This window comes from Nicotiana attenuata, chromosome 9 (assembly GCF_001879085.1).
Source record: "Nicotiana attenuata strain UT chromosome 9, NIATTr2, whole genome shotgun sequence".
Lineage (NCBI taxonomy): Eukaryota > Viridiplantae > Streptophyta > Magnoliopsida > Solanales > Solanaceae > Nicotiana > Nicotiana attenuata.
This window is the reverse complement of record NC_031997.1, coordinates 1,911,292-1,931,584: the sequence shown is the minus strand read 5'-3', so window position 1 is coordinate 1,931,584 and position 20,293 is coordinate 1,911,292. Positions and strand designations below refer to the sequence as shown.

At 36.5% G+C, this 20,293-nt stretch overlaps 1 protein-coding gene across 6 annotated transcripts; it reads right to left on the bottom strand.

The window, feature by feature from the left end:
* LOC109231954 (protein FRIGIDA-ESSENTIAL 1-like) lies at window positions 710-18,968 on the bottom strand. 6 transcript variants are annotated; one of them, XR_002068866.1, is made up of 9 exons: window positions 18,437-18,968; window positions 17,123-17,320; window positions 8,828-8,995; window positions 8,520-8,721; window positions 8,149-8,369; window positions 6,706-8,042; window positions 6,549-6,610; window positions 2,644-2,802; window positions 710-928 (listed from the first exon to the last, which is right to left on the bottom strand). XR_002068866.1 is itself a non-coding variant. In XM_019397563.1 (8 exons), the coding sequence occupies exons 1-7, from the start codon at window positions 18,759-18,761 to the stop codon at window positions 6,581-6,583; spliced, it is 2,481 nt and encodes an 826-aa protein (XP_019253108.1). In that variant the 5' UTR covers window positions 18,762-18,968; the 3' UTR covers window positions 711-928; window positions 6,549-6,580. The 6 variants fall into 6 exon arrangements, 5 of the variants coding, with proteins under 5 accessions (XP_019253108.1, XP_019253106.1, XP_019253105.1 ...); XM_019397563.1 differs by lacking the exon at window positions 2,644-2,802 and having other exon boundaries at window positions 711-928; XM_019397561.1 differs by lacking the exon at window positions 710-928 and having other exon boundaries at window positions 2,430-2,808.

The following is a 20,293-nucleotide window of genomic DNA, read 5'->3' as shown; positions in this document are numbered from 1 at the left end:
AAAATTTATATAATTTTTATATATAACATACATAATATATATATATANCAGCCTGAGAAAGGCAGAGCAGCCAGTAGGGGTGTTCATGGTTCGGTTTGGATCGGTTTTTCCCTAAAAAGAAACCAAACCAATTAAGTCGGTTTTTCAAATATTAGAACCAAATCAAACCAATTAAGTCGGGTGTTTCTCGATTCGCCTTATGTCGGTTTTTCGATTTTTTCGGCTATTTGTAGGTTTTTTCTTAAATATAAGACATACACTACCAAACACATTTCGGCGACCACATTTTCAACGTAACACTATCAAATCAATTGCCCTTTGAGAAATCTATTATTTACCAAGATATATTGATGACAATTGAATCAAATAATGATGAATAATTTAAGGACTCAATTAAAAATATATTATTTTTAACATGAAATAGATTCTTACACTTAACAAAAGAAAACTACCAATTAAACTAGAATGTAAAGGTAAAGAACTGTAGTAAAAGTGCAAACGATTAATATTTACTATAAAAATTTTAAAAATTTGTATAAAATTATACATATATATAGGTGTAATAATAAATTTAAAATAGCTACTCATATATTCGGTTTGGTTCGATTTTTTTAATTAAAACCAAAACCAAACCAAATTTGATCGGTTTTTAAATTTCAAAACCAAAACCAAACCAAACCAAAAAGTATCGGTTTTTTTGGTCGGTTTGGTTTAGTTTTCGGTTTGGTTCGGGTTTTCGGATTTTTACGAACACCCCTAGCAGCCAGAAACAGAACCAAAAATGAGCAACAAAAGATGACTATACTCATTGACTATGTTGCTCGTATCTTTAAAAACTTACGCCTTTTTTAAGGATCCAACACGGATGCAACAGTATTCTGAAGGATCCGACCAACATAGCTCTATCACACCATCGCGTAAAAACGGCCTGTCAATGAATTACGGAACTTGCTTTAACACTAAAATTAGGTGCAGCAAGCGACAGTAAAAGGATAAATAGCAAGGAGGAAGAACATGCAGCAAAATGATAAGATCTCTGAAGACAAATCAAGAAGTTCGTCCTCTTTCAAAACATAAGATAGCAACTCTGAAAATAGTTGGAACCATAGCACACTAGAACCACCTTCAAAATCTCAAAAACTAGACATAAATTCCTAATATGCTAATGCTATGCCCCTTAGAACCAAGAAAACTGCTGCCATGTCATTTGAGTTGCAACAAAAAACAGAATCGACGAATAACAACAGAACTAAAGAACTGTAACTACTCCCTGCATAAGTAGCAACTCAGATTCATGAAACTAACATTTCTTCGCGACGCAGACATTCTGGCGTCAAGAGACCCACCGTTTGATCCAAGAGGGTGAACCTACACTTGTATGTGCATACTAAGGTAGACAAGGACAAAATTTATTGCACAACAAGGATGTTAGACATGACAGCTCTGTTTCTTCACACCCCAATTCAGAGACCAACCTGCTGTACTGATTCCACAAGCATTAAGCGAGCAGAGAAAGATTAGCAAACAAATAAAGTATATATTATTGGAAAAGGGTGCACGCCCTTTTCAGATTTGCCAACTCAGAAGTCAGAGATAGCACATAGTACTCACTTACCCAGAAAATAGATTACATCATCTAACATCCTATAGAAATTCAGGAGCTCATACAACAAAAACACTATGTTGCTAATAATAGAGTAACATGCACGAAGGACCTCCAAACTCATCCACAAAAGAATATCAAACCCCAGAAAGTAGTATCAAACACCATAATCCAAAGTATGCCACCATTTCACTCTTTCCGGACACCTCACGCACTACATATATTGATGTAAAGTAAATATCTTAAACTTGCACCATAAGGATAAGATGGTCCTACTACAATGCTACAATCTAAATTGTAGCAACCTACAGAATCTCACCATCTTTCAAGGTATCGATGCTGTTGAACACGTCATCTGCATTCCAGAGAAGCTAAAAGATCTTTCAAGGTCTTAGTATCGTACAACACATCACTCTGCACTTTAGAGAAATTACAAGACTCCAACTAGAGAAGCTATTTTCACTCTGGATATACACATCAAAAGAAAAAACTATTTCGCTCTGATATACACATTAAGATCATATTTAAGATTTGCGTCCACATAGCCACGTAAGTAGTACCAAGCCATTGTCGCCTCATGATGCTCTTGTAACTCATCTGTGGAATTTTCTACCAACAGCCACATATCTCATCCCAAAGGGAACTTCATATATGAACTCTTTCTATATGAACAGTAAATCTCATTTGCAATTAAAGACTGTGGTTTGGCTCAAGGCCATTTTTCTTTGGGATACGTTTTGGTCAACTCCAGTTTATAAAAAATGCAACTTGGTTTTTGCTTTTGCTATATAAAAACATTGAGAAGAGGGGAAAAGGCGAAGGAGAATAATCAAAATCATAGAGCTTTTTAGCTTTGCTTTCATAGAAGAAAGAATTATGCTTCATTCAACTACAGCAAAATTGAGGCAGCTCTGGGATCTTGCACAAATAAGACCCTCATGCTCAAGATCACTACCACCAAAGCAAAGTACAAGCAGAAAAACAAACAGTTAGCTTCCTCAGGCTATAATGGCAATCAAGAAGGGAATTGCACAGTTTACCAAAGAGAAACTCTGGTCAATAGCATACTTCTTCTAAACATATGGCATATTTGCCAGCTTCCATTTCCAATCAGGAGCTTCATTCATTCTAGCGCTTAAGTTTCAAAATCGCCAGCTAGACAATAGATTCCATCATGTAAGTTCTATGTCTCGGGCATCCTGTAACTGTTATAAAGTTAACAACTGAAAGAAAAGATTTCTAAAATTGAGCATTCGCACATATAGAATAAAACAGATGAAGAAGCAGAAGATTCAAGAGGAGACTAGAGAATAGAACATAGGTGATGTGCAAACAGATAAAGAGAAAAACAAGAGCACAGGTGACATAGAAGAATGAGGAATAGGAGCAGCAAACCAGGAGGACACTGAAAAGCAGAAGTAGACAGAGTACTTACTGTGATACACTAGAGCACTTCACAAGCCTCAATGTTTCCTATTACCCCAACTAACTGTTTACGCGATGAAGAGAGACACAAGCAGAAGATAGAGACAACAGAAGATAGAGAAGACTGGTATTCTTATTTGTTCTTTTTTACCGTTACCTTCTTATTTTGAAAGAATATGCATGCTGGTTGTTAATGGTGGAAATTGTGGTGGAGAGGGAGAGGTGCTATTGGTGGAAGAGGAAGTGGGGGGAGGGGGTAACCGCGTTGGGGCAGTGAGGTGGCAAGCCACGTGGTGTCAACCTCAGTACAATGACAGTGACACGTGAGATTGGGTATCCACCTTGGACAGCCCCAAGGAGAAGGGGTATGTTTGAGCCACTTGGCCAACAACGGGAGTTTTTAGTACTAAAAGTATAATGGAGAGTAAACTTGATCCTTCTCGTATAGTAGAGGGGCAATTTGACCCTTTTTGCTTTTATATATATTAGTGTTCTACGGATAGGATCCTTACATACTTTGTTTGCTATATGCTTTTTTTAATAAGGTAATTTAGTTAATGAATAGGACCAAGGAGATACTACACAAGTACAAAAGATCCAACAAGACGATATTCAACAATTACAGTATCAAGGCTTCCAAACATTCCAAACGAAAAGACGGATTTTCCTGCGTATTTAGCCCTATACCACAAGTCTAAGTTCTGTATACAGATATACTTCACATAAGAGATATGTCTGGTTTATCCCTCAAAATATCTATTGTTCCTTTCTAGCCAAATAGTCCACATGATGCAAAGTGGAATGGTCCTCCAAGTTGATTTCAAACTTCTTTAGTCTTTTTATTCTGCTTCTGCCAGCAAGTTAACAAGCCGTTCACATCTTGAGGCATCTCCCAACACACTCAAAAATACTGAAGAACCAAATTTTCCAAGACAAGTTAGAATGCCAAAAAATAAAAATGTTAGATTGCATGGATTCTTCACATAAAAAAACATCTATTTCCGAGAGAGAACCCTCTTTTTTGTAACAGATCTTGAGTCAAACAAACTTCCATTGCAGTTGTCCAACCAAAGCAAGCTGTTTTAGGGGGGCTTTTGTTTCCCAAAGCATCTTCCATGGCCAATCATTCACCCATCTATCTGCTTCTTTCTGCAGCAAATTGTAACACCTTTTAATTGTGAAGACAACATTGCTGCTGACCGACCACACCTGTGAGCCACTCCTGCCTTTGTCAGTTGATATTCGTTTTAGTAGAGCTAAGAGTCCACTGATACTATCAATTTTACAGTCGTTAAGGTTTCCTCTGAAGTGTAATTGCCGCTGAATTTGTAAAATACTCTGCAATCAATGTATCTTTATTTAGGGCTATACTATAAAACTCAAGGAGCATTTCTTTCAAAATCCCAAAGTCCTGCCACCTATCAGACCAAAATTTAATAAACCTCCCATTCCCCACTTCCAATTTTATATGTTTTTGAAATTCTTCCAAGTACATACCGATGAACTTCCAAACAGCAACACTGTGGGTTTCTGCACAAACTTCCCATTTCTTGCACACTTGACTTGATGGATAATATTTGAAAAAATTAATATCTCTCCATTTCTCTCTTGTTCTTTTTCTCTCAATTTCTCAGTCTCTATCTTTTTATTTGTCTATTTCCCCACGTATTCCTCGCTCTCCTTTCTCCTTTTTGTCTCTCTTTCTACCCTTTCTCATTCCCCACCCCCCCCCCCCCGACGTTTCTCCTTATTCCCTTTTGGCACTGAATCACAGATAATTCCCACTCGACCATGTAAGAACACCTAGCCAATTGCTAAAGGATCCGTCAATTTGCATCTACATACTTATGCATACAAATACCTAAAGCCAAAATGTCAAAACACTTCAGACTCAATATCAACCATGGATGTTATCATAGCTCAGCAGAGGCTCCTTTAAGCCTTGAAGATTGAGCACTATTTGGGCTCCAACAAGGCAACAAATTACAGTGGCTATTTTTTCGCTTTTAGCCTTTGGTAATACTAACATACAAAAAAATGTCAATTTTTTTAAGGTAAGATTTTATTGAAAAAGGCACTGTTTGCAACAAATTTATGCAGAGAAAAATAAAACACAATCACAAACAACTATAAAGAAAAAAGGATTTTATTGATAAACATTGCAGGTTACAACTCTGTTTATCCCTTGATTCTTCCCTCCAATTTATTCTACGTGATTCGAGGGCCTTAGCGGCGTATTTATCGAATGTAGGATGATGCTGACCTTCCTGAGATGTATTTGATCTCAATGAAAATGAAGAACATTCGTTGATCACTTCGGCGGCTTTGAGAAGACAATATTTGATGTCTTTGATCTCTTTGTGAATATTCCATGATTTTTTATGGAATTTCGAGATCGTCTTTAGATACATGTAGCCTTATTTATAGGCATAAATTAGGGTTTGGGTGAAGTAGCCACCAAGTAACCCTAAATAGACTCCTAATATTTCAAGAGTTGTAGGACTTATCTTTATCTGTTAAAATTTCAGTGTCTACAGGTACCAAGATGGTACGAGTTACCACTATCATAGCAACTACAAATCTCCCAACTCCTCTAAAATGTCCAAGTATTGCTCCATATTTACAATAATACTTCTATTACACCAAAAATACAAGTTGAAGAGACAGCTATTCTAAATTATGAAAACATGTTGTTTTCTCCCTTCAAATTATGCCCTCTACGCAAAGATATTACCGATTTATTTGTACAACCAAATTCAAATAACCATTTCACTGTCCCAATTCACCATCAGAGAGCTACTTAGAGCTTCTCATAACATCCTATATGTGAAAATTGATTAGCACCACACGCAAAAGGTAAGTGTGTTTAACATATTTAAGTCTATTTTATTAGGTTGAAACCATCTCAAAGTAAAAGCCTTATGCCAATGGAATAGATCATGATACCCTTGTGTAACAGAAGGATGAAGAAAGAAGTTATTGAAATTTGAAGCCTATGTGATCAGAGAATAAGATAAGAGAGGATATTAATTTGATCAATATATAACACCACCTAATTATAGGAGACTAATACATACATTTATCATATTTATCCAACGTGGGACAATATCTAGCTCAATACCTTAACAATTTTAACATTCTAAACTAATACAAAATCCTCTAACAACCTGAACCAGCAAGACCCTATTTAGAAACTGCCATTGCTATAAACCCAATGAGCCCTTATTACGATAGCTGACTTCGCTTAAGGACACAAGTGCACATATTTGCAAATTCTGCTGAAACTATAACTCAGTAAACACAAGGGAAAAATTCTTCAGCCCATAAAGGTAGCAGAAAGGTTCCTACCCAAAAAGACAAAATACATACAAAAAATTAATGTTTTCCAAGTCCTCATTCTAACCCCTAGAAGTAGCAAATTAGGCTCACAAAAATGTGTTTCACCAGTTTGCTATTGTTGGCAATATGCTGAGAAGAACTCATTTAATAATTTCAAGATTTTCCATATATATCCACGTACCCCTTATTCTGAGCAAAGCTCATTTGATATTTTCAAGATTTTCCATATTTATCCACGTACGCCTGCAAAAGCAAATTACTTGTCAAATTTAGGGACGAATAGACTTCACAGACTGTACTCTCTACATCATCAGTAATATTTTCGAAGCATGACTCACCTCAATGAGCTTAGCAAGTTTTGGCTGAGATACAGAAAGATACTGTCTGATTGATTCAGCCGTACCAGGAACCTGATGGGGATGCAAAGAGTTGACAACTTTATCAACTGTCTTCTTGACTATTATCTTGTAAGCATCCTTACTCATGAGACCCTCACTCCAAGTTGGCTTTAGTAGTTCTTTAATAAATTCCACAAGAGCAGCATGAAAATGCTTCAAAACTCTCGACTCTTTGTTCACAGATCTATCTGTTTTCCAGTCAATATCAATTTCATTTCCATGTCCGAGCCTCTCAAATTCTGATTTTGTCTTTTTCCGGAGCCTGGTGCGTTGTAGTTCAGTAGATAAATTTAGTTTTTCTGCTTTTGAAGAGGTATTTATGTGTTCCTGATGAGAAACTGCCGTATCTGCTGTATCTGCTTCATTATTAGACAATTCTTTCTCAGACAAGTTGTCAGGCAATATATCCCTATGGTAGACATGACCAGAAATTGGATGTTTATTGGAGCTCTGTTCTGGACCCAAGGTTCCTGGTGAAACTGGATCATCATTTTCCTGTGTGCATTTGGTGAATACAGGCCCTCCTTTACCAGAGGAAGAGAACTTTGAGGGCCCATCTCCTACATTACTTTGCTCAATACTATCACGAAGAGGATCATATAGACTTTCAGGACATCCAATGATTTGACTAAGAAAGGATGATGGTCGAAAAGGAACAGATGGCTCCCAATTGTCAGACACCTTAGTTATATAATCAGATGATCGTCGTGTGTCCCGTGATAAATCAACCCGAGGAAGTTCAGCTTCAGAACTAGGAAAAGCCGAAGACTTCTGCTGCAAAGAGGTGGATTTAGAAGAAGAATATTCTTGGCTACTATCCAAAAGCTTCTGATCATCAAGGCCATCTATGTTCCGCGAAGACGAACAACGATGAGACAACCTATCTGCAGAGTCATTCAAGACTTGCAAACCATGATTGTCGTGCATAGACTGGCTCCTCTTATAATTCACATTGTTCAAACCTGAGGCGTAAGAGGAAACTACAGTATTTTGGTAACTATCAGATAACAGGACTGAGCTACGCTTTCCACCATGGAGGCTATTTTTATGTACAGAACCATCTTTGAGTAATGGAGAAGAAGAGGTGCTATAACCAGCCAAGTATGGTTTACATCCAAGAGACTCTCTTCTAACCTCTGGGATGGACGAAGGACCATCCATAAGCATATGCGATTCCTCGTCACTTCTCAATTTTATATTTTCTCCAGATTGAACTGCTGATGGTACTGAATCAGAAGAACCATCCAGCACTGATCTCTTGCCATTCTCTTCCAAACCTATAGGGAATAACGCACCTCATCCTGATTAGTTATGCAAGGCGCTGCCATATCAAATTAAAGCATGGTAACACATTATTATAAAACGACTAAGATTCAGGATTACCTTTGCCATTTGCAAGTTTGCCTTTTATCATAGCCTCATTTAGAATGACATCCTTATCATGGCTCGTTACATGATCCTTTATGTGAAGAAATCTACAAGAGTTCCCTTTGATGCACCAACCCCTGGAAAAAAACTCACATCTCATTGCTAATCTTTTGCTTCCACCCCTAGAATCAGCACCAGGGGATGAACTTCTTTCCCTTGTCTTGAGAACTTCCAACCTGAAAAGACTAGATACCATCAAACTTCGTTCTACTTAAACTATACGCAAAAGAACGTCCAGTAAGAGACATCGAAAAGCAGCATAAGACCCAACTTCCAACTACAAGGAAAAAAAAAATTGAACCAGGCCTCAGCAGTATAACTAAAACCTTGGTGATGTTTGCTTTAAATCGTCCACAGCTTCTTGATCACCTCCTTCAGTAAATTGAACACCAATAGCCACCTTGCCAGAACCATCAGTCAATATTTCGGCATCCACTGCTTGACCAAAAGGCTGGATTCTCTCTCTATTTGTTTCACCGTCCTCAAATCCAGAAGCTTGGACATCAGACTCTATGTGGGTTCTTTCTCCTGCAAAAGCTCCAAAGAATCTCTGTGAGTCCACAGAATACCATATACAAGTATCTTTCCTTCAACATTAACCAGCGTTCGGGTATGATATACTAAGAGTTCTCACCGCCCTTCCTCTCTCTTGCTTCATCTGAATTAGAAATTCTGCAACTGTCATTACCACCTTCGATCAAAGGGGTATGTGGGGGTAAATTTGCTACAGGTTCTTGTTGTGTAGAAAAGCCTGATCTTAAGTGCTGTTCAAGCCCCGAAGGCTCCAAAACATGGCTACCATCTACAAGAAAGAAATATAACAATAACAACTCTTGCCAATGTAAATGTCTCCACCATAAAACACAAGCAAGCTCTTTGTGGCAGAACCTTTATGATGATTTACCTAGAAAGTCAGTCTAAACAGAAAAGGAGGTTGTGTAATCTGTGGTATAATCCTAACAGACCGACTAAACACAGGAAACGTAGTGCATCCCAAAACAAGAACATCAGCCCATAACACAATAGAAGGCGCTTCAAGAAGATTCTACACTCCTTTTCCTGGGCTTGGATCAACCCTTCATCTTGAAATTAAGATTGTGTTTAATACACACGTAAACTTGAATGGTCAATCTATTAGAGACTCTGCGGACGAGTGATATTAATACCATGTTAAAAACAATTGAAACTGACCTTTAATATAAAAAGACACCACATATACCATACAATCCAAATACATCACACATGAGGACACGTCAGACACCATCATGTACCTTTTTTACTTTTGATGAAGATCCCGTTTTTTCCTCAGACTTGTATCCTCAAATTATACACCAGCCATCCTGGATTCATACAAAATATTCAAATTTTTCCCTATATTAGATTATTTGGTAGCCCTCAAATAATTATGAAAATATACCATCTGATGACTTTGTTTTGATAACCAAGAAATTCACGGGGGCCACTAGCTCATGGTTCGAAACTCAATGAGCAATGGGTTCATCTCTCTACCCTTCTCCACTTAAATACCAGGCTTTTCTCAGTGGCAGAGTTTTATACCATCTGATAACATTGCTAGAATGAAATATGTTTTTCATTATTTGTTATTTTATAAATATCAATTTCGAGCTATACATTAAATTAAACAAAAACATGAATTATATAGTACTAATGGTGTCGTGTTCCCTGATGTTTTAGAATTTGTGTTTTTTCTCTCAAATTTTGAGTCATGCAGGATCATGTCTATGTCCATGCTTTAGAGTCCTTTCTTATATTGTAAATTTTTTTTATAAACTAATAATTTTAGAGATGTCATGTGAAGAAACAAGGTATACAAGTAGAAAGAGTTAAGGACCTACGTTATTTTTTTTTTAAAAAGAAAGGTTCTCAACGAGTGATATTCATTCATCTACAGTGATGGTGACATCGTGTGTACAACGATCACCGAAATCTAAAGCACTTTGACAAAGCAAATTCATTTTCCACCCTTGTAAGTGCTCTCTTATCTTCAATCTCCAAAGTACTCGCATGGGTCAAAGGAGATGAATCCCTAATTTAGCATCTTCTTCTCTTTCTTCTGAAAGTTAAGTTGTGCATTACGTCCTTAACAATAGTAGGCATTAATTACGGTGTACCAAAGAGGTTCAGTATAGTCCACCAGTACCACAACACTCGCAACAGGCAAGGCTCTGATTCACGTCAATCGTTAGCGTATAAAGCACTAGTAACATAAGTTAACCTTTTTTTTCTGAACTTTTCAGTGGATTAGAATACCCTCCTTACTACCAATCACAAGAACAAACATACCTCCCTAATCACGGTAGAAATCCAAAATGACAGCAATGGCACAATGTGTTCTCTCCTTTAGGTAACTTGTGGTACTAGGAATTTACCAAGAACAATCCCATTCCCCTTCCATCCCATTTCCAATTGCCTTATTACAACTATGCGATGATTTGTGAATTAAAAACTTACATCAAGTTTTGGAATTTATCTCTCTCCCACTCTTGTAGATCTTTTTGGAACTTCAATTCTTAATGAGTTTGCCACCATGTGTCCTCTAAACTTAACGAGTCGTGATATCCTTTTGCCCAAAATGTTTTCAATAGTCGCAAAGGTAATTCACAAAACATCAATACACAACATATTCTCCCAAAATGTAATCCTATGTTCATTCCCAACTTTGAAAGAGATATCGTCGCTAAACTTATTATCCCTTCATGATATATCCCTATAGTCCACATTCATAGGGTAATAAAAAATTTCTAGTCCACCTCTATTCCAATGTGTCGTCTGCTATCACTACTCTCCACGAAGCCTACATCCAATAGTCAAACCACCAAAACCACTTTTTCACGGATCTTTCACTCGAGTCCACCATACCTTTTTGGAGATGTAATACCACCTCCTAATTCATTCCATGTAACTTTCTATGTCCATCTTTTGTATCTCAGAAGAGTTCCTTTTGTGGCCTCTTCAACTTTTTGATACCACTAGTTCGCGTGCATGAGACATGAAATATGTAAGTGCTTGATAGAGTGCTCTAAATCAATACCTCATTGCCTCATTTTTATAAGCAACTATTTTGTCACCTTAATAGCTTCTTGTCAACTTTTCCAATCACCGGATGCTAGACAAAGAATTCCACTTGTGATGCTCCAAGCATTAATTCTAGATAAGTCGTCAAAAGCATCTCAAGTTTCTGCCATTAAACATTTATGCTACTGAATTTGTTCACCTCCACCATCAAGATGACCATGTACTTTAAGTCGATTATGAGAAGCTTTTCCACATCTCTCAATATGGATCCACAGGATACTGTGAAAGGTGTGTTTCTTCACTTGTTTAGCTGAAATAGAGTGATCTTGGCAGCAAAGAATTTAAGAAAGAGGAAGATTACTTGTATCAATTGGTGTTTCATGCGTAACTAAGGAGAAGATGTGAACCACCTCCTCTACATTGCCGGATAGTGCCTTGCTTGCGGTGGAAAATTCTGAGATGTTTCAGAATTGAGCATGTGAAGCCGAGCACTGTGAAAGAAATAATGTTTATTTGAATTTTTAGAAAACGGAGGAGAAGAAGCAAGGCATGGAATATTACTCCTCTAGCACTAACATGGACCATATATAGAGAGAGAAATAGGAGAGATTTTGATGGAGTATAGAAGGATTTTGTACACTTTGAGAAATAGCTTTTTATCCCTTATCTCTTTTTGGAGCACCCACAAGGTTCTTATATGTATAAAAGATTTGGTGCCTTTAGTAGAAAACCATTTCTTTGTGTCAGGCTTTCTACGTTATCGGTATACTTGTATATATGCTTCTTTCTTGCCTTGATTCAGAAAAATAAAAAAAGTTGATCCTCAGGTCGGAAGCTCCGGACAAAGACATCATGTTATTCCGGACCCCGCTCTCGATCTCCAAATAAAGAATCCCAAGTAGAATGAGACTTGGGATATGTTAATTGAAATGCCTCCACATCACGAAACATAAGATGTCATCTGCAAATAGAGATATATACTTCTATTTGTTTTACAAGATGATATATGGAAAAGAGATATTTGCCTTCATTGAATGTCATCTTAATCATCAAAGCTAAACAAAGTCATAATAGAGTTATGTTTTGCTCATACTAGTTAGAGTAAAAGTTTGAAACTGAAAAAACATTAGCCTTGAATACTCCAAATTGAAAATTTGGGAGAATGCAATCTCCGTCCTCTATATGAATAACCTTTGATGTGCCTGCTGCAAGAAGCTTCGTCGTACTTAGGAGCAGTGCTAAAAGCTCCATGGCAAACGCCAAAGTTCTCAGTGGAATAGAGGACTTTAAAGTGAAACATAATGAAGTTATGCGCATACGATTCATCTCATTGTGGAGAGTGGAAAGTTGAGATCGCTCCTTGATTGATTAAAGAAGTCTAGAAGGTATATCCTAGAGGATATACTTTGGACAAGGGAAATTACTGCATGTATAGAGCACAAGATTGCTGGTGGATGAAATACTCGCAACAAAATGCAAGTAGATTGTTGGTGCACAAAAAGAGATTCGGAGCCTCACCGGTGTCACTATGGAGATGTATAATAAGCTTGTGACAGATTTTTAAGTATGTCGACCTAATGGTTGGAGATGCACAAAAAGATTCTAGAAGGAAGTTTTTACTGGGTCAAAGTTCTTTGGAAGACAATAATCCAACTATATCAAATTGGCTACCTAATCGGAAGCTACTACAGCTCAATATAGGTCAGGAAAAAAAAATTAATTGTCACAGGTATTTTATTGAGTGTTGTGGGAATATTATAGGTCAGACAAAAATAAAAGTATAATTCTTAGAAAGAATTGCTAAGACCAGGAGTTAAAGTCTTTTACAACTGATGACCGGACTGGAAGAATTAACATGGATATTAGAAGAGAAATACTACTTAAGATGGTCTCATGACAGCAGGGGCTGAATATCATAAGAAAAGAGACTAAAAAGTTGTCTACACCGATAATACTAAGTAGCCCCAGAAAATGGTTTCGAAAATAAAGGCACCTTGAGATTTCCTATTTTGGCTGGATTGCTAAAAGAAGCATGCTTTAAAGTAATCTTACGAGAAGATGTCTAATATCGTGCTATAGCTGCTTTGTGTGAAAGGATTGGAGAATGTCAACCACTTATTACAAAACATTTGTAGTTGAAAAGGAATGAGTATGAAATAGGAAGTCAGAGACATGGAATTCCATTCATATATGTATCATAAGAGTTATTTGGAGAGAAAAGCAGCGCTCTACTTAAAATGCTCGTCTTCACTTTTATATTTATGGTGTCAAGTGATTATTGCTCAAAACCATATTCCATAACTATTGAAGGTTGAAACGAATGAGGAGAAATAGGAAGTCATATTATATGGAAAACCATTCATGTATAGTGTCTTCACTAACTCATAACATGATAGTCTTCATTAGCTTCCTTCACAACCAAACATATGCTTTTTTTGTAATTTTGTGAAGCTTATAAAAGATTTCTATGTAAGTGTAAGGATGAGTGAGATTTAGAGGATCTCTAGTTTACGGAAACCCTAATTTGTCTTTTTAAGATAAATTATTAAATGTTAGAACATAGTCTAACAAGTTCGGAACTGAGGCATAACTACTGTTGTTTGTAAAGGAAGCAAGTTCTTGATGTTTTAGTTGAATAAAACTGAGCTTTCGCAAAAGAAAATCTACCGTTACCTATTCCTCGACAAAACTGGTAAGATACATCTTCTTATGCTTCAATTGCCTCTGATTAAAATATCTCTACATCAGGGGCGAATTTAGGGTGGCGGAAGGGGGTTCGCCCGAACCCCCTTCGCCGAAAAATTACACTGCATATATAAGGCAAAATCTGTTTTTTACCTCTATATATTAAGTTTTGAACCCCCTTAACACAACCGAAAAGTCTAGCTAAGTGGTCAAGGGGGTTCAAAACCTTCCTAAGGTCATAAGTTCGATTCCCACTAGCTGTAATTTTTTTTTTTGAACTCCCTTTGTGGATATCCTATCTCCGCCACTGCTCTACATGACCAATTATTCACACAACTAATTGATATCACTATTCACAATTACGTCTCAATTTCATGACCGTTGAGGTTGGAGTCTTGGTTTATATTATAGACAAGAGACATCTGTTCTAAGTCCATCCATGAGCTTTAAAATCGTAACATAGGTACCATTTTTTCTATTTTGATAACAAAGAAATCCTCAAGGGCACGTGGTGCATTGTTCGAAATTCAGTAGATAATGAGTCCGCTCCAAACATATGGACCTACATTATTTTTAAACCTTGGATTGTTCATCAACTCAGAAAAGATCTAAATGGCATTGTGTTTCACATATTTCTTGCATATTTGAGATGTTAAGAGCTAGTAATATTTATTGCATATTGAGATGTTAAGAGGTAGACAATTTGACATTATGAGGTAAGACGTATCTTGAGTTACATAGAGGCCAAGTTGAACAAAGGGAAACAAATCACCTTTCCCATTTCTGTTCAACAACTCTCAGTCCAACAAGAAGCCAATTTTGGCTTCACAAATCATACTCTGTCTCAAGTTCGTGATTCTAGAAATCCAATAGAAGTGTTGTGAAAATAGAGGGGAGGAAAAAATGAAATCTTACCTTGAATTGGTTGTAGACAACATACAAGAAACCTTTTTCTGAACAGGATTTTTTTTTTTTTCAACAGGAACAACATAGAAGAAACCTTGTATAGAAATTTAGGCTACTAAAGATAAGGTGAGTCTAGACTAAAGGAAACAAGAAAAGTATTATACACAAATCAAAGAGTACGAAATTGTGGGATTGGTTAGTACTTGACATTCTACCAAAACCATTTTATTTGAGGCAATTCACTAAGCCAGTCAACCTCTACAACACATTAACAATATTTGGCATAGATTGAAGTGTTGTTGGAGTATCCAGCGAAGGTGCACATCCAATTAAAGCCACTACAATTTCAAAGATACCATATGAAACCAATGTGTTCTTAGCTAGCGTAGTCTAATTCAAATTGGATTAAAATCCTCTGATATTTGAAAAAAAACCACGTTTAGCATAAAAACTGAAAAAGTAATTAAATTAGAATCATCGTCGTGTGTAAATCAAATCAACACGCACATGGGACCAATCTTCCAATGTCAAAATGAACTTGGAAGGCTATTTAACCATATCCTTCTGCTCATTTTTCACTTTCTTCGTATTGTTCGGGCCAACTTTTGCAGTCTTGACCAATTCAATTAGTGTTATCTCTCACTAGCACAAATATCGAGTTACTCTATCCATCGAGGCATAGACAAATGGAAAGAATTCACAAACGGCCATCTTTCTGGGATCAGAATTTTGATGTCCCTAGTTGTTACTCCAACTTTTTGACTATTATGCCACTGCACATCTTCCACCTTCGACCATAAATACGAGAACTAGCACACAACTGCCAATTAGAATAGCTGTACAAAGAAGACCATTTATTTAAGTGTCTGTAATCAAGAAGACAACAATGATGCCAAGCAGCATTGGAGGCATGGAAAGGGAGAACCTCAGTCGAGCAGAGGAGCTACTTGAGCGACCATGCACTTAAACTGCCATTCACTAGCTATCACTACAGGAACCTGATCATTGTATTGATACCACTGTATCAACGCAGATACCACTATCACAACTCAATAACTCAGAAGATCTCACTTTAACTTGCAAAAAGCATCTCGAATCTCAAGTCTTTCACATAGTAGCAAATTGTGCTAGTAGTAGCCTTTGATCTTCTCCGGTCAGCTGCAACAGCAAACGTAACAGAGAACTAGCTAGTTAGCAGCCTCACAGTAGCAATCTTCATGCCAGCTTCCTTCATGGCAAACAAGCTGCTTACGGTTTTGGATGGTATCCTCCCCTTCATGCTTCAAGATAGCAAGATAAGTTCTGGCCAAAAATTAAATGTCAAACTTTTCTTTCCCTGCAACTCTAACTCAGGAAGAAATCTCCTTTCAACTCTCTTCATTTCTTTCTTTCTTTTTCTTTTTTCCTTTTTTGATAAGTAGGAGTTTCCTTTCAACTCTCTTATATTTTCTTCATAAACCAAACAATGGAATGAAAAAGAAATTTTTCTCTTCTATTGCTCCAATTTCTACTTTCCCTTCTTTTCCTTCCCATCCCAACTATCCAAGCAAAGGGCAAGACATTCTAACCAAATACATCACATGATTGCCAAGGTTGCAGTGATCAGCAAAAACACTTGTCCTTTGTAACATCAAAAGTGTGATGTTTCATTATGAAAGAAGTGACTCAAACCACTTGCATGGCCACATGAAGGCTCTTCTTTTTCCCTCCTCTTGCATAGCATCTAGAGTGACAAACTTATCAAGTTTTAGCCCAACTAAGCATGGTTAGCTCAAGTAATGTTGAAATGTCATTTTATAAGTACGTTGTCGATGAACTTCATTCAAAATAATTTTAGGTTAAAGATAGGCAGTAAGAGATGTAACGTTTTTCTTATAACTAACATCAATTTTAGCAGATAAAAGCCAGTGTCAGAATACGATAAGAATGAACAATAAAAAGCCAGTGCCAGAATACGACAAGAATTAACATTAAAAAACTAAGTATCTTTAAAAACTATTAATACGATCTCATTTTATGTCTAAAGCATCCATTACGAAAAGGATATCCCACCACCAGTCTTCTAACAAGATCCAGTACAAGCCTTAATGCATTGCTTCTCCTATTACTCATATACTCGGCATAAGCGCCAATAAATTAGACAATTCCCCAACTTCTACATGTTATCACTAACGAAATCCAGATACTCAACGAGATAGAAGGCAAGCAAAAGAACGATACAAACAAACAATTAGAAATTCACACGATAATGATTAGACAACATAAATATCAGCATAATGTAGTTGATAACACAAAGACTAACCTTTTTTATGATCTACATTTAGTGGAATTGATCCTTCACCTTTTTCTTCTTCTTCCTCCTCCTCCTCCTCCTCCTCCTCCTCCTCCTCTTCTACCTCTTCTTCTTCTTCTACCTCTATTTCTTCTTCTTCGGCCTCTATTTCTTCTTCCTCGTCTTCTTCTTCTTCTACCTCTATTTCTTCTTCCTCGTCTTCTTCTTCTGACAGTGTAAAGATTTTTTTTATTTTATCAGTGAATTTAACTCGTGGTAGTGAGTCAGTTAGCATTCTTACTAAATTACCAATTAATGATTATCAAGATATTCACTGTAATTACCTAATAAGTGACCAAATTGTGTAAATACTTTTTTCAATTATTAGTGCATAAAACTTAAAGTCAGAGTTATAGTAGCAGAGTCGGCCTTTTTTCTCTAAGGAAAGCAATGTTCCGCTTCTTTTTTCTTCTTTTTTATCACAATGTTGTCTAGACCAATTTGCTACTTCCCACCGGCATATTTACCGACCGACACAGGTACCGGGTAACTCTTTCCACAAAAGGATTTGAACCTGAGAGTTCATGGTTCTCCTTTAACTTCATTAACCAATAGGCCACATCCTTAGGTAGGAATGTTCCACTTCTTCTCACAAAATTACCAATTAATGTTTATCCAAAGAATTACCTAATAACTGAACTGATAGTGTAAATACTTTTTGTATCGTACATAAAACTTAAATCACAAGGATTTAAGTTATATACATTGATAACATAAAGATTCTTTTTATAATTTTTTCCCTAAGGAAAGGAACGTTCCACTTCTTCTCACTAACAACTTGTTTGGATGGTTGTTACATATCGTTTCATAATGTATCGTATTGTATTGTACTGTATCGTTTGATGAATACAATGTTTGGATAGTTTGTGTCGTTTACCATCGTTTCATGATATCATGCACCATCAATATGAAGAATAAACTTGGAATATTATAAAGAAAAATTATAATATGAGGTTAAATTACTATATAAAAAGGTAGGATAAATGATAAAATAAAATTATTTAATAATAATGAAGGGTGAGATTGAAAGAAAAAGACAAGGTAACGACGCGACCACACCAAATCGGTGGTTACATAAAGTGCACATTTCGTCATTACGTAATAGTAGATTTAAGTAACAATCAAAACAAATATCGTATTTAAAGTAACAATACGATACAATACAATACGTAACAACCATCCAAACAAGCTGTAAGCAACGAAACATACAGGCAACTTTAAAAAAAATAATGACTAAACAAGTAAAATATCAGCATACTGGAGTTGATAACACAAAGAACTAACCTTTCTGATCATCCACATTGAGTGGAACTGATGCTTGATCTTTTTCTTCACTTTTATCTTCTTCACCTTTTCCTTCTTCTTCCTCCTCTTCTACCTCTTCTTCTACTTCTATTTCTTCTTCTTCCTCTTCTTCTACTTCTATTTCTTCTTCTACCTCTATTTCTTCTTCCTCCTCTTCTACCTCTATTTCTTCTTCTTCCTCTTCCTCTTCCTCTTCCTCTTCTACTTCTATTTCTTCTTCGACCTCAATTTCCTCGTATTCTTCGTCGTCCTCATCCAATTCCACATCGGCTTTAGGATCAACCGCCGCAACCGGGGATGGCATTGAGGTAAGGGCGATTGGTTCGGGGCGGAGGGCAGCGGGACGATGACGCTGATGAGTGATGGATTTAAAGATGATTTTAATCAGTCGTCACTTTCGCAAATGTTTTTTCGTCGTCGGAAGGAATTTAGGGATTGTATCGTTCTTCACATAGATTTTACAAATACTTATCGTACAGTAAACAAATGTTTCATCTTAATCCGTATCAAACCGCAGTAATAATATTGTGATTTGGCTCGTTTAATTATATTAGATCATATTAGTGTAATAAAATTTCAATTGTCACCTAGTTTTTTAATATAATGTACCTAATAAGAAATTTCCATGATGTTAATTGAAGCGAACATGGCCATCGAATAACTTTTTTGTTCTTATTTTTTATTATATTATCTGTTAGTTAGTATTATTACGTTACTAATATGATTTTTTATTAGCTTGTTATTTGAATTAATATATTTGTCGACTAATTATTTTTTCCTTGAATAAATGTAGAGTAATGGTAAGGACGTTAGTCAAGTGGGAAACCATATGTGTTTTTATTAACTTTTTACTTGACTTTAACTTCCTTGTCATAAATCTCCGTTTATTAGAATAAAGATAAATGTAGATTTTTTTTCTCCAAAATTTAACATATTTTCTCACTTATATTTTATTGATCAAATTTCTTTCAATATTATTTGAATATGTTTTGTGACAAACATCTGGTTTAGTTGAACACTCTAACAGTAGCTCCTCCTACCTATTTTCTTTCCACTTTTTTTTCCTTTATGTACGTTATGTTTGAGATATATTTGGGTGATTCAAATTGTAACGACCCAACCGGTCGTTTTGAGCTCTAACGCATCGTTTCGACAGTTTGAGGCTACAAACAGCTTCACTTCAGGTATTATGACTTGTACGCGTGGTCGGGATTGAATTTTGGGAAGTTCGGAGTGGAACTGGAAAGAAAATTCTCATTTCGAAAGCTTTGAGTTGGAAGAATTGACTAAGATTGGGTTTTAGAGTAAACGGCCTCGGAATCGCGATTTGGTGGTTCCAGTAGGTTCGTATGATAATTTCGAACTTGGGCGTATGTTCGGATCAGATTTTGGATGACCCGGGAGCATCGGCGCATATTGTGGAAGTTAGCATTTTGGAAGAATTTCATAAATTTGGGTTGAAGTGCATTTCAATGTTATCGATGTCCATTTGGAATTCCGAGTCTAAGAATAGCTCCGTATGGTGATTCCGGTATTGGGAGCGCGACCGGAAGTGGATTTGGAGGTCCGCATATAATTTGGAGTCGTTTGGCAAAAGTTAGAAATTTGAAGGTTTTTGAGAAGTTTGACCGGAAGTGGACTTTTTGATATCAGGTTCGGATTCGGATTCCGGAAGTTGGAGTAGGTCCATAATGTCAAATGTGGCTTGTGTGCAAAATTTGAGGTCAATCGGACGTGATTTGATATGTTTTGGCATCGAATGTAGAAGTTTGAAGTTCTACAGTTCATTAAGCTTGAATTGGAGTGCGATTCATGGTTTTAGCGTTGTTTGATGTG